The 15,402-nt window shown below is 34.0% G+C and overlaps 1 protein-coding gene across 3 annotated transcripts in view; it reads left to right on the forward strand.

Annotated features, from left to right (window-relative positions):
• Nucleotides 1-13,947: 13,947 nt before the first annotated feature.
• Epc2 (enhancer of polycomb homolog 2) overlaps nucleotides 13,948-15,402 on the forward strand; it is an 88,942-nt gene continuing 87,487 nt past the window's right edge. The window contains exon 1 of one of the 3 annotated variants that reach the window (XM_048812242.1): nucleotides 13,948-14,140. In XM_048812242.1, the coding sequence (XP_048668199.1) occupies nucleotides 14,041-14,140 (100 nt within the window). In that variant the 5' untranslated portion in view covers nucleotides 13,948-14,040. The remainder of the gene's footprint in view (nucleotides 14,141-15,402) is intronic. The other 2 variants (XM_015479160.2, XM_048812241.1) reach the window with 2 other exon arrangements.

Genomic DNA, 15,402 nt, shown 5'->3' on the forward strand with positions numbered 1-15,402 from the left:
CCCAAGCAGCTGCAAAATAATTTCTTCCTTAGTCCTCTACCACGCTGCCTATAGAGATGGTGGTTTCTTTTCCCACACATGGATACTGTGCAGCTCATCTTTCAGGTTTACCGCCATTGTGCTTGATCTCTAAATGCTCCATACCCAGACACACCTTGGACATCCCCAAAACATGGGTTCCTTTAATTTCCTTATCCCTCCACTATGCTCATGGAGGGATCTCTCTGGCTGGAGCTTCCAGCCCGGCTGTGGCAATGGCTGTGCCTTTGGGGATTTCTTCCTTATTTTATTATATCCAAACTCCTGAGGACTGATCTGCTTTGAATGACCAGTTTTAAATTCCAGTAAAGTCCCCCTGCTTTTTTTTTTTTTTTGTTGTTGTTGTTGTTGTTGTTCACTCACCTTGCCTGTCAGTTTTCTTGGTTTCACTTCACGAAGCAGCCAGGAACATTGTACAACCTCCTTATTCTGCCATCTTGAAAACCTCACCTTTTAACGTATATAGTTCAGAAATATTAACTATATTACATTGTTAGACAAACATGCCTAGGACTTTTTCATCTTTTAAAACTAAAACTCAGTGGGGCGTGGTGGCACACACCTGTAATCCCAGCAGTTTGGGAAGCTGAGACAGGAGGATCACCAAGTTCAAAACCAGCCTCAGCAATGGCGAGATGCTATAAGCAACTCAGTGAGACCCTGTCTCTAAATAAAATACAAAATAGGACTGAGGATGTGGCTCAGTGATTGAGTGCCTCTGAGTTTAATCCCTGGTACCAAAACCAAAACAAAAAAAACCCCACAAAACAAAACAAAAAACCAACCCCCAAACAACAACAACCTGAAACTTTGTACCCACTGAATAGTAATCACATGTTATATACCACCTCCAGCTCCTAGCAACCACCATTCTACTTTATGTTCCTTTATGTTCCCTTTGATTGCCTCAGAAATGGAATCATGCAATACATATGTTTTGTGGATGACTTATTTCAGTTACATAATGCCCTGAAGATTCACTCTCTTTATAGTATATAACAGAAATCCTGCATTTTAGGGCTGAATAATATTCCATTGTATGTAAATACCACATTTAAAAAATCAATTCTGGAGGCTGGGCCTGTAGCTCAGTGGGAGAGCATTTGACTAGCTTGTTTGAGGCACTGGGTTCTATCCTCAGCACCACATAAAGAAAATATAGACATGCTGTCTGTCTGCAAGTATTAAAAACTAAAAAAAAAAAAAAAAATCTATTCTAGGGTCTGTGGACTTTTGGGGTGCTTCCACTTCTGGGCTATTAATGAACAATGCTGGAATGTAAACTTTTGTCAGTTGCTTTATCTCCATCAATTGAAATAGTTATGATTTTTGTTCTTCATTCTGGTATATTACAGTGATTGATTTTCATATGTTGAATCAACCTTACATCTTTTTAGTATGTTGTTGAATTTAGTTTTGGGTATTTTCTTGAGACTTTGTATCACTATTTACCAGGGACATTGGTCTATAGTTTTCTTGTAGTATCTCTTTCTGGTTTTGGTGTAAGATTGGCCTCAAATAATAAGGTTGGAAGTATTCTTTCAATTTTTTGCAAGAATTCAGAAGGATGAATATTTATTTTTTTTCAATGTTGTTGGGTATAATTTTCTATTGAAGTCATCTGGTCCTGAACTTACTTTATTGGCAATTTTTGATTATTGGTGTGACTTTCTGACTAGTTAAAATTTTGTTTGTATTTTTTATTTCTTCATGATTCAGTTTTGGCAGATTGTTTCTTGAAACTTGCTCATTTCTTCTAATGTATCTTAATTTGTTGGTAGTCTTTTATCCTTTTTATATCATGACATTGATGAACCCAGCCTAATTCCATCTTCAAATTGGGAGCCATCTCATCACAAAGTCATGAAAAATTAATTTCTGTTTTACTATAAATTACTGCAATTTCTAAACTTGCTTCGAATGCCTGCCGGTGCCTTGAACTCACCCATGCTTGATTTTCCCTGGCCAGATAACAACCCTCTCTGAAACCCTAATGGCGCCTCACAAATTCTGATGTTGGGATCTAAATTTACTCCCTAAGTGCTGAACCATTTAGACCATTAACCTACTACCTATCTGCCTTTGTATTATGCTTGTCAAAATTCTGTTATCTGTAAGTTCTCAAGATGCCCCCCTTTTGCAACTTTTTATGCTATAAATCTGCACTCCTAGAGAACTGGAGCACTGTCCTCTAACCAACGGGTTTTGGGAGAGACAGTCCTGCCTAGTTGGAATTACAAGCTTACTTTAATTTGATTTAAAATTGGAGTTGGTGGTCTTTTCTTTGCGTCGTGGTTTAACACCATCAGTGATAATGTCTCTTCTTTTTAATCTATTTTTTAAAAATCAATCTTGCTAGAGTTATGTCAGTTTCATTGATCTTCAAACATAACACAACTTTTGGTGTTCTATCTTTGGGTTTGCTTCAGAGTTTTTCTAGCTCCTTGACATGTCATAGTTAGGTTGATGATTTGAGATTCCCTTTTTATATAGCTATGTAGCACTATAAAGTTTCCTCTTCATACTATATTTCTTACATTCATAAATTTTTATGTGTTTTGTTTTCATTTTCATTTGTCTCAGGATATTTTACAGTTTTTCTTGCTATTTCTTCTTTAACCCATTGGTTGTTCAAGAGTATGTTGTTTACTTTTCACATATTTGTGAATTTTCCAGTTTCACATATTTGTGAATTTTCCAGTTTTCTTATTGATTTCTAGTTTTATTCCATTATTCATTGAAGATATGTACTATGACTTTGGTCGTCTTAAATTTGTTTTTTGACTTTTCTTGTGATGTAATAATGTGATCTGGAGAATGTTCCATATATAGTTGGGAAGAAAATATTATTCTGTTGTTGGCTGAAGAGTTCTGTATGTGTCTCAGGTCCAATTAGTCTGTAGTGTTCTTCAAGTCTACTTAGTGATGTTCCATCTGGTTGGTCATTATGTAACCTGGGGTGTTGAGATCTTTTACTTCTGTTGTTTAAGTATGCTTCCTCTTCAGTTTTCTCCATATTTGTTCATAAAATTGTGTACTATTGTGCTAACATATTTATAATTGTCATTCTGATGGTGAATTAATTTGTAATGTCTTTCTTTACTCTTTTGACGAAAGTCTATTTTGTCTGATAAAAGTTTCACCTTCCCTGTTTTCTTTTGGTTATCATTTGCATGGAATTACTCTTTACATCCTTTTTACTGCCTCTTTTGTGTGTCCTTATGTCTAAAATGAATTTCTTATAGACAGTATATAATTGGAATTTTTTTAATCAATTCATCCTCTCTGTCTTTTGATTAGGAAGTTTACTACGTGTACATTGGAAGTAACTACTGATAGGGAAAGATTTAGTATTGTCATTTTGTTATTTTTCTATATGTTTTGTTGTTTTGTTCCTCTGCCTCCTTTTTGTGTTTTTGTTGATTTTTTTTGTAGTGACATTTTCATTCATTTTGAATTTTCTTTTCTGTATCTTTGAGATATTTTTGTTTTTGAATACTATGGGGATTACATCTCTTAGAGTTGTAATAGTCTGAAAACGGATAATTTGCTTTTAGTCATATAGAAAAACTATGTAACACTTCCCCCTACTATTATTTTATGTTTCGGATGCACAAATTGCTTCTTTTTTAAAAAAAATCTGTATGCATTAACATAGTTTTATAATTATAGTTACATTTTATGCTTTTGTCTTTTAAATTGCATAACAAAATTAAAAGTGATGTACATGCCACCATTACAATATTATAGGATTCTGTGTATCAGAGAGTTTCACACTTTTGTATGCTTTTTGTTTTTTTTCAACTTGAAGTACTCCTTTAGCAGTTTGGTAAATAGCTATATTAGTGATGAACTCTTTATCAAAGAAGGTCTTTATTTATTCATTTGGAAGGATATTTTACTGGATATTTTATTCTAGTTTGGCATTTTTTTCTGTCAGTGCTTTGTATATATTATCTGTCTTTTGGTGTATGATAGTTTTGCTGAAATATTCACTGGTTTTTTTTTTTTTTTTTTTGGTGGGAGATACTAAAGATTTAACACAGAAGCGCTTTACCACAGAGCCACATTTTCAGCCTTTTTTTTTGTTTTGTTTTTCATTTTGAGATAGGGTTTTGCCAAGTTGCTTAGGGCCTCACTAAGTTGGTGAGGCTGGCTTTGAGCTTTCCCTCCTCCTGTCTCATCCTCCCAAGTCACTAGGATTATAGGTTCCAGACTTTCCCTGTTAATCTTATTGGAGATCCCATAAGTATTTTTTTTTCCCCTCTCAGGATTTTCTCTTCAAGAAAATTTGTTTTTTAGTTGTTGGATCTTATTTTATTCATTTATTTATATGTGGTGCTGAGAATCAAACCCAGAGCCTCACACATGTGAGGCAAGTGATCTGCCACTGAGCCCTAACTCCAACCCTTCTCTCTGACTTTTGATAGTTCGATTACAATGTATCTCAGTATGGATGTCTTTGGGCTGTCCTAATTGTGGTACTTTGAACTTCTTTAATTTGTATGTTCATTTCCTTTATTAGATTTGGGAAGTTTTTTGACCATTATGTCTTCAAATAAGCTCTTGGCTCCTTTCCCTCTCCCTCCTCCTCCATAAACTCCCATTACCTGTGTATTGGTCTACTTAATAGGTTTCCACAATTCCCTTAGGCTTACTTTTCTTTATTCTTTTTTTGTTTTTCTTCCTCTTACTCAATAATTCCATGTGACCACTGATTCTTTTTTTTTGGTTAGGTTTGATCAAGTCTTCTGTTGAACACTTCTGGTGAAGTTTCCAATTCAATTATTATTTTTTTTCCCTTTGGCTGCAGAAGTTCAATTGGATTCTTTTTAAAAAAACAATTTTTATCTCTGTTGATACTGTCATTTTGTACATGAGTCACTTTACTGATTTCATTTACTTGTGTTGGTGTTCTCTTGTAATAAATTGTTCAAAACAATTACTTTGAATTCTTGTAATTCATAAGTTACTATTTAGGCTTTTTTAAAAAAAATTTTCTTTTTTGCTGTGATTTGTACATTGAAAAAACAGCTACCTCTCCTAGTCTTTAAAAACTGATATTGTATGAGGCCAAAACCTTGACAAATCAGCCCAGCTAGGGATTCTGAGAGCCTCTCAGATCTTATCTGGAGATGCATCTTTGGCTTGTGTGTATAATTTCTCAATTAGAGAGGTTTGCTGTTTTCTTTTCAAGTTGCTTATAATCTTTTGCACTCTGGTGTCTCACTGCACTACTCCTGATTCTCTGTCATAATAAGCTGCTGAACTCTTTTGAGGGAGAAGTTTTGAACTGAGTTCTTCCTCCTGATTGCACTAAGTTGTGCTGGCTTCTTTAGTGGCACAGGTTCTCTGATGCTGCAAGAAGCTACTGAGCTCTCTTGTTTTCTGTGACTCCTAGACATCTAAAGTATATCAGTCCCTCAGGCAGTTAAGTGAGAATGTTGGGACATGTGTTCTGTACCTTTCTCAAGAGAGAAGCTATTAGCTGGCCTTTTTCTCCTAATTCACACTCATCTGTGCTAAATTGAGGGAAGGACAATCATGACTGAAATGGCTTTCTTGAAGAAACCATTTCAATATAGCTATTCTTGACTTTGAGCTTGCCTAGGGGACTACAAATTCTAAGCTGGTTTTGGGGTTAAGGTTTTTTGAACTATATGTCACGAAGTCAGTATGTGTGTGGGAAAACAAGGTCTGGGACATATTATTTGTCCATATTACTTCTTTGTGTCCTTTTTGCTTGGTAAGTTCATAGTTGTCTTTTCTTTGAATGTAATTCTAAATCCTAGTTCTCTTGCATTTCTTTGTTCTTCAAGGATGCCAATTATGTGAATGTCATTCCTTCCTTGCTTGATTTACATTCTCCCTACCATCTTTCTTACCCTGTTTTACTTCTGTCTTTACCTTATTTTCAGCCACTTGATATTTGACTAGTCTTATGCAGAATACATGTGGGTTTTATGTTTGTTTTGTTTTTAAGGATACATTTCATTTGGCTTCTAATAATTTTAGCCTTAATGTGAGATAATCTTTTCTTTATTGAGTTCAAAGTCAACTCTTCACATTTGTTTTTATTCTTTGCTTCCTTCTCTGATCTTATTTTTAAATTTCTGATTCAAGGTGATTTTTTCATATCCCACATGCTTCTTCACATGCACTGTTTAATCCTAGGAAGATGTTTTGAGAAGTGCATTGTTTAGAGACTTTGTATGTGAACATCGTAGAGTGTACTCTCACAAACCAAGATGAAAACTATAATGTTATTAGGTGATAAAATCTTATATGTCATATATGCAGTCCATTGTTGAGACCAAAATATCTTTATGTGGTATGTGATTGTATTTAAATTTGGAGCATTTTTCTTAAAGTTTCCTTTTTTTTCTCTTCACCCCCCTCCCTCAGACTGAGAATTTATCAATAGAGATGGAGCTAATTGTTGTCTTCTTTAAATAATTAGATTTAGTTAAATTTTCTTTTCATTTTTGTAGATTTGGGGTGGTTCCCAATATCCTTAAGTTAGTGGTGCCCTCTTCTGTCTGTGTAGAATGACTTTCTTTTGAGGACAAGTTAAAGGAAGGCCTTTGTTCATTCTAGCTCTTTCTAACTAGTCTTTCAAAATCCCCATTGCCTCTGGATTTATGTGAATTAGGTTTATTGGGGATGACTGTACTGGGAAATTTAACCTAGGGCCTCACAGATGCTAGGCAAGCACTCTACTACTGAGCTACATCCCCAGCATCTTTTTAATTTATTTTGAGAAGGGGTCTGAATAAGTTGCTCAGGCTGGCCTCAAACTTGTGAGTTCCTGCCTCAACCTCTGGATAAGTGGACTCAGTTCTTAATTTTATGCTTTTCTGCAAAGATTTGAATCTGCTTGTAGCCTCCAAATCAGCACACTCTTGATTTTAATTTCTCTGATGTTTGCTGTACTTTCTTGTGCTGGCCCATCTCATTTGCTTTGTCATTGTGGTTTTATAAGTTTTTCAGTTCTTTAGTAATAAGTTTGCTTCTTTTGGGAGATGGAATAGCTATCAGCTATATTTAATGAGGAATTTTGCATGTAAATTCTTAAATAATGACTTTGTATGCAGCCTAACTCATTGGATAAATCTGAAAGCTAAAAAATTGATGTAGGAGAGCCAGACAAGCTGGGATTCAAATTTTAGCCCTGTTCATTTCTACCAGGGTAGACATAGAACCTAGTTTGTCTCCAAAAGAAAACAAAAAATATCTTTTTCATACTTATAGAAATAGAAAAAGCAATCTTTTCATATAGAAAATTAAGAGACCCAGAATAGCCAAAACAGTTCTTAGCAAGAAGAAGGAAGCAGGAGGCATCACTATATCAGACCTCAAACATACTACATAGCAATAGTAACAAAAACAGCGTGGTATTGGCACCAAAATAGACCTCTAGGCCAGTGGTACAGAATAGAAGACACAGAGACAAACCCATATAGTTAAAGTTATCTCATATTAGATAAAGGCATCAAAAACATATATTGAAGAAGAGAGCCTTTTCAACAAATGGTGCTGGGAAAACTGGAAATCCATATGCAACAAAATGAAATTAAACCCCTATCTTTCACATGCACAAAACTCAACTCAAAGTGGATCAAGGACCTAGGAATTAAACCTGAGACTCTGTGCCTAATAGAAGAAAAAGTAGGCCCAAACCTCCATCATGTCAGATTAGGCCCCCGACTTCCTTATTAAGACTCCCTTAGTTCAAGAAATAAAATAAAAAACAAATGGGATGGATTCAAATTAAAAATCTTCTCAGCAAAAGAAACAATCAGTGAGGTGACTAGAGAGTTTACAGAATGGGAGCAAATTTTTATCACATGCACATCAGAAAGAGCACTAATCTCTAGGATGTATAAAGAACTCAAAAATCTTAACATCAAAAAAAATGATCCAATCAATAAATGGGCCAAGGAACTGAACAGATATTTTGCAGAATATGATATACAGTCAGTCAGCAAATACATGAAAAAATGTTCAACCTCTCTAGCAATTAGAGAAATGCAAATCAAAACTACTCTTTAAGATTTCATCTCACACCAGTCAGAATGGCAGTTATCAAGAATACAAACAACAAGTGTTGGCAAGGATGTGGGGAAAAAGGCACACTCATACATTGGTTGTAGGACTGCAAATTGGTGCAGTTTATATGGAAAGCAGTATGGAGATTCCTTGGAAAACTTGGAATAGAACCACCATTTGACCCAGCTATCCCACTCCTCGATTTATACCCAGAGGACTTTAAAATCAGCATATACTACAGGGACACAGTCACATCGTTGTGTATAGCAGCACAATTCACAATAGCTAAATTGTGGAACCCACCTTTCAGTAGATGAATGGATAAAAATAATGTGGTGTATACACACAATGGAATATTACTCAGTATTAAAAGAGAATAAAATCATTGCAGGTAAATGGATGGAGCTGGAGAATATTATGCTAAGTGAAGTAACCCAATCCCCAAAAACTAAATGCTGAATTTTTTTTTTTTTAATATTAGGATGCTGATCCATAATGGGGAGCAGAGGGAGCATGGGAAGAATGGAAGAAATTTAGATGGGGCAAAGGAGAGGGAAGGGCAGGTAGGAGATATGGGGGTAGTAAAGATGGTGGAATGAGATGGACATCATTACCCTAAGTACATGTATGAAGAAATGAATGGTGTAACTCTACTTTGTGTAGAGTTACAGACACATGAAAAATTGTGCTCTGTATATGTAATATGAATTGAAATGCATTTTACTTTCATATATAACAAATTAGAATAAATTAATTTAAAAAATGTAACACCAAAAAAACTCAATAAATGGGGTAAAAGGAGCTGAACAGACATTTTTCAGAAGAAGATATTTAATTGATCAACAAATATCTGAAAAAATGTTCAACATCTCTAGCAATTAGAGAAATGCAAATCAAAAGTACTCTTAAGATTTCATCTCACACCAGTCAGAATGGCAGTTATCAAAAATACAAACAACAATTAGAGTTGGCAAGGATGTGGTGGAAAAGACACACTCATACATTGCTGGTGGGACTGCAAATTGGCACAACCAGTTTGGAAAGCAATATGGAGATTGCTTATAATACTTGGAATGACCCATCTATCCCACTCCTTGGTCTATACCCAAAGGACCTAAAATCAGCGTACTATAGTAACATAGCCTAAGAGCTGTATAGCAGCTCTTTTCACAATAGCTAAACTGTGGAAACAACCTAGATGCCCTTCAATAGATGAATGGATAAAGAAACTGTGATGTATATACATGATGGAATAATTTTACTCAGCATTAAAAGAGAATAAAATTATGGCATTTGCAGGTAAATGAATGGAGTTGGAGAATATCATGCTAAGCGAACTAAGCCAATCCCAAAAACCAAAGGCTGAGAATGTCCTCTCTGATAAGTGGATACTGATCCACAGTGGGGGGCAGGGCATGGGGAAAATGGAGGCAAAGGGGAGGTGAGGGGATTTGGGGGCAGTTGTGTACAATGAATCAATATGCATTCTGCTGTCATGTATACCTCATTTAAAAAATACATTTATTTAAAAAAGTTTTTTTCTTAGATTTTGGTACCTTTTATATATGACTGAAGTCATGAATTATTTAGATTGTGGGGGCTCCTTTTAATGATATAGAGAATGTATAATATCTCTATGAAAACCACTGTTTAGGTATAATTACAGTAGATTTTAGAAGAATGTTTCAGAATGTTAAAGTAGCCATATGAAGTGGGTTTGGTGTATTTGATCTGTAAGTAGAGAATTGATTTTTTAAGGAAGTATGGAGATTACAAATCTTTTGAGGGCTACATTTATTTCATTCTGTATATAAATTAACTAATAGTATTTATTGCCTCTTTTCACTTATTTATTAATTTGTGATTATTAGAATGCTTTGAGTGCATGAGTAAACAATCTGTGTTCAGTTTTTAAAGCTAAATGTGTTTTGTAAATTCTGTTGTACATAGTGTTATCATATAACAATGCTTTTGTTGTTTAAAGAGGAAACTCAGTTGCTGAAATTTAAATTATTCATATGCCTTAGATTATGGTGCATCATCATTAGTCTTTAGGGCCTCTCTCTTCCTCTCCTTCTCTTCTCTTACTCTGTATTTTAATTTTTAAAAATATTTTTTAGTTGTAAATGGACACAATACCTTTATTTATTTATCTTTATGTGCTGCTGAGGATTGAACCCAGGGCCTCACACATGCAAGGCGAGTGCTGTACCACTGAGCCACAACCCCAGCCCCTGTATTTTAATTTTTATTATGGAAATTGTCAAATAAATAAAAGCAGAAAAAAGAAAAACAGTATAATGAATCCGCTAACACATGGCCAATCTGTTTTCCTCTTTGACACTAATCACACACAGCCTGAATTTTAAAGGAAATTCCAAGGCCCCTCTTTGATTTAACTTACTTATTCTGTTCTACCTCTCTTTCCCTTTTTCATTCTTTCCCCCCAACCCTCCTTCTAATGTTTAATGTGTGTCTTCTGGCAAATTTAATGTTATATTATGTGCATTTATATAAACCACGTTATAACTCGTTCTATTAAGAATTTTCACTCAACTTTTTAAAAGATCTACCATATTAAATGTACATATGCACTGTTGGTACCAACTGCTATATAGTATTCATAGTGAGCATTTCCCACATTTTATTTTTTTTGTTCTCATAGCCATAGATTCCCACATTGCCCCAAATTGCCTTCTACAATAGATACTGTTTTAGTGTATAGATCCATTTGTAAACCTGTGTGATATTTTCTTGGGGTTATATGTTCAAGACAGGAAGTGCACAGAGAAGGCAGATTTAATTTGACCATGTATTGCCATTACTTTCTAGAATGTTAGCAGATCTGCAGGAATTTGTGTTTTCACACACTTGCTAACACTTGGCATTATCGTAATTTTTGTCTTGCTGATAGTTTTACCTTATCTGTTTAATTTGCATTTCTCTGATTACAAATGAATTTGAGCATCTCTTTGATGCTTTGCTAGCCTTTGGGGTTTTCTTACATGTAAATTGCCCGTTTATATACTTTATCCATTTTTCTTTTGGGACTGTTGTCCTTTTCTTGTGGATTTTCAGGAGTTTCTTACACATTGTAGTTATTTATTTATTTTTAGTTGTAGATGGACATAGTATCTTTATTTATTTATTTTTGTGTTGTGCTGAGGATTGAACCCAATGCCTCCCACGTGCCAGGGAACACTGAGCTACAACCCCAGCCCCACAATCTAGTTATTAACTACTTACAGGTTTTAGACATTGAAAATAACTTCTGTCATTTTGTCAGAAGTTTATGAACTACATCCATTGTGTCCTTTGCTTAATAGAAATTTTAAATTTTGATGTAATACATTTCATGAGATTTGTTGCCCTATTGTTTTGCTTATGAAACTCAAAGAATTTCTTTTCTGCTCCTGTAGCAGTAACAAATTTTCCTTTTTTGTTAGGTTCATGATTTTACCTTACACACTTAGATACATAGTTTGTGTAGGTATTTCCTTTGGTATTTGTATCTTAAACAGTTTGGCTGTTGCCCTTTAGTTATGTGGTGTGGTTTTATCCCAACCTTCTCTTTATACATGAGTCTGATCTGTCTTGGAGCTTTCTTATTACATTGATTTATATGAGAGGCTGCATAATTAGTGGTTATTAAGAACATCAACTCTGACTTTGCTACTTATTAACCCAGTGATCTTGGGCAAGTCTCCTAACCACTCTGTTCCTCATTTCCTATTCTACATAATAGAAATAATGCTACCTATTCCCCAAAGTGGAATTAATAAAGTGCCTATTAGATAGCAGTAATTGTTATGTAGTTAAATACGTCTATTAAACTTTTTGATGCATTTTATTGCTACATATATACATTGTATATATAAATGTAAGCTATTTATTCTTTTGGTATACTTTTTTTTATTACTATGCCTTTATGTATATTTTATAATTTATGAGAGGACAGTCTTCCAACTCTTGCACATTTTATGTTTCCCTTTAAAAGTTGACTTAGCTATTCCAGGACTTATGTTTTTCTGTTTAAATTTCACAATACTCTTCTTGAATGTGCATGTTTTTCTAGATTTAAATTAGTCTGACAAAATGCCAAAGAGATGTTGATTATAATATAGTATAGGTGATTATTTGGGGTAAGCCGATATGACTTGACCAGATCTGATGAAACTTAACTGCTTGTAAGAAACTTGGTAGCTGTCCTAGCTTACTGTTTACTTGTTCATACCATAATAAGTTTGTTTCCTCATTTACTCATTCCTGTTCTTTCTCTTTTGTTTTTGTATCCTTTGTTTCTTGCTCACTTTATTAATGACAAATGTCAGAAGATTATGAAATTAACATAATTTTTATGTCATTATTATTGATACCTATCTTTCTACCTTCATACCATCATCCTACCTTCCTTTTAATGTACTTCTTTTAATCTAATCTGTGTGAAGCTTTTTGCATATAACGGCCATTCTATATAATTTTATTTATATCTTGCTACATGAAAACTTTTTGGATCATTGCACTAATGCTTTTTGAATAATAACTTTTTACATAGCCAAAAGTCTTGAATGAAGTTTTCTTAATTTCTTCAAAATTTTTATCAATACAATAGGATAGAATCAATAATTTTACTTTGCGTATGGATCACCCGGGTTTATATCAATGTTTTGTCACGTAGGGTTATGTTACCTTGAACAAGTTACTAAACATCTTTATTCCTTAGTTTATGTTTTAAAGTGCTTTGCGTAGACTGATACATAGTAGGAATCCAGTAAAGATTTCATTTTATTTATTTGTCCATTTAATATGTATTGAGCAGGTTTTATGTGTTGTAACTGTCATATGAAAGTAAACAAAATAAGCAAAAATCATGGACTTCTTGGAAATTACTTTATTTTTGGGAGGAGGGACTGGACAATAAATGAGATCTTGAGCATGTCAGATATAGCTAAATTGGCATGGAAAAAAATAAAGCAGGAAAGGAGTGCTGGATAAGGAAGTCCTGAAAGACATGACATCTCTGATAGATGAGACTTTAAGGAATTTCCAAAGTTGCCTATTTGGATATTTGGATATTTGCAAGGAGAAGCAGTATGACTAGATTAAAAGGATGGGAGAAGAGGGAGGAAATGCCAGATAGAGAGATTCTTATAGGTCATTGAGTAGCTTTTCACCTTTACACTGAATATGGTGGGGCTTCTTGGGGAATGACATGACCTGATTTGATTTACCTTTTAAAAGGTAAAACTGCTTTATGGGGAATAAGCCATTGGGGCAAGGGAGGAAGTAGTGAAAGCATTTAGGAGACTACTGGAGTAAGTTGTGCAAGTGATGAAAAGCGATTAGAACCTACATGTATTTTATAGGAACTTTTAGTTAAAAAATATTTTCTGCTTTACGATGGCAATACTATTTATTGAACATGCAAAACTTTATCTTTCTTTGAATTATTACAAATTTTGTGCTACTACAGTAGTAGTAGTGTAGAAGATACTTAGAATCTGTAATAGAATCATTTAGTGTGACTCACATATTTTTCCTTATTCTGTCAGTAGTGACATGCACCTTAGTTAATTTAGCAAACAAGTATCTATCTTCTGATAACTGAAAATTTAAACTCCCATTTGTAAGTATGCATGTATTTAATTTTAGAAAAATTCTTTTTAAAATGGTAATAGTCTAAGGTTTATGGTACCAGTATAAGCCACAGGTATTAAGGGGAAGTGATGGCAGTGTTTTCTATAGGTCTGCAGTAAAGAAACTGTTTATAATTGAATGAAAGAAATATTTATAATTGATGCTTGCAGTTATTAAACAACTTTTAAATAGAAGTTTTGAAATTTGAATTAATATTATCAAAGCAACTTACATTGCCTACTTTACATTTTCCAGGAACATCATTTACAGCGAGCTATTTCAGCACAGCAAGTGTTTAGAGAAAAAAAAGAGAGCATGGTCATTCCCGTTCCTGAGGCAGAAAGCAACGTCAACTATTACAATCGCTTGTACAAAGGAGAGTTTAAACAGCCCAAACAGTTCATTCATATTCAGCGTAAGTTTGTTAATTTATTGTTTTTTATTTGTAATTTAAATTTAACAATTAGTTAAAGTCTTTTGCCCAGAGATTTTAATTTTTCCGGTTATAAACACTTATTCATAGAAATGTTAAGCATTAGACATTAAAGTCCTTCTACTTACATTTGAACTTGGAGATCATTGTGAGTTTTAGTAGCATTTGGAACATTTGATGTTTATGCAATATAGGGTTCTATATTGAACTTACACTTACAGTTAAAAGGTGGTGGGTTACCATACCCAAATGAGATTTATTTTTAAAGTCCCCTTGGCCATAATTCACAAGGGTTAGAGCTGAATTTTCTGAAAATTTTCAGTATTACATTCTATATGTACCTTCATCTAGTTTTTATAAAATTCTATCTAATTCTGCCTACTTAATATTCCATTTTCCTAAAATGATCACTATCTCTAGCTTTAAAGCCATTTCACCAACCTCCTAACTGTAAGATTTGCTATTCTTTTTCTCCCTTCTTTATTCTCTTCACAAAGTCTGCCTATGCCAGGGTGGTCTTCCTAAATTGTCAGTCTGAGCAAATTATGCTCTTGATTAAAATCCTACTGTTCTTCATTGTCAGTAATAGGAGTGTTCAGCTGATTGTGCATACAGATGCTGGTGTCTTGGTATCTTGTCAGATTTTTTTTTAAATTATTGAGTAGCCAGTTAAAATAGAGATTCTAGGGTTCTACTTGCCTACCTAAAGTACTTAGCTCTTTGAAAATCCCTGGTTATGCAGACTGGTGATATGTATTTTTAAGTTTCCAGGTAATTCTGAAATACTACCAGATTTAAGACTGATTTTTAAGATTAACTGTTTTCCATTATTTCTAAGATGCATGTTTTTTATTTTTTAAAGATGAAAAATGGGATTGCATCTTGAATAACTGTTGTCCAGGATTGGTCTTATTCTTCAAAAGAGAACTTGCATTGTTTCTGCTTGGAATTTAGGGACATTACCAACCTGAGACCACTTGAAAGTCTTTGATTCATTCATTTATTTATTTTTGGACTATAATGTTGACTTTAATTCAGTCAACAGACCTGCTTGAAGTTCATTTCTCAGGGCAAGATTTTATTTCTCTCTCCTTCCACCTAAGGACAAGTTGGGAAATAAAAAGTTCTTCACTGTCCCATTTTGTATGGCTGGTTTATTACTTTATCTTACAAAGAGGGCATAGTTTTATGCAATAATATTCCATTCTATTAAGCTTCTTAATATTAAGATTCAAGCATAAAGG

This window comes from Marmota marmota, unplaced genomic scaffold (assembly GCF_001458135.2).
Source record: "Marmota marmota marmota unplaced genomic scaffold, marMar, whole genome shotgun sequence".
Lineage (NCBI taxonomy): Eukaryota > Metazoa > Chordata > Mammalia > Rodentia > Sciuridae > Marmota > Marmota marmota.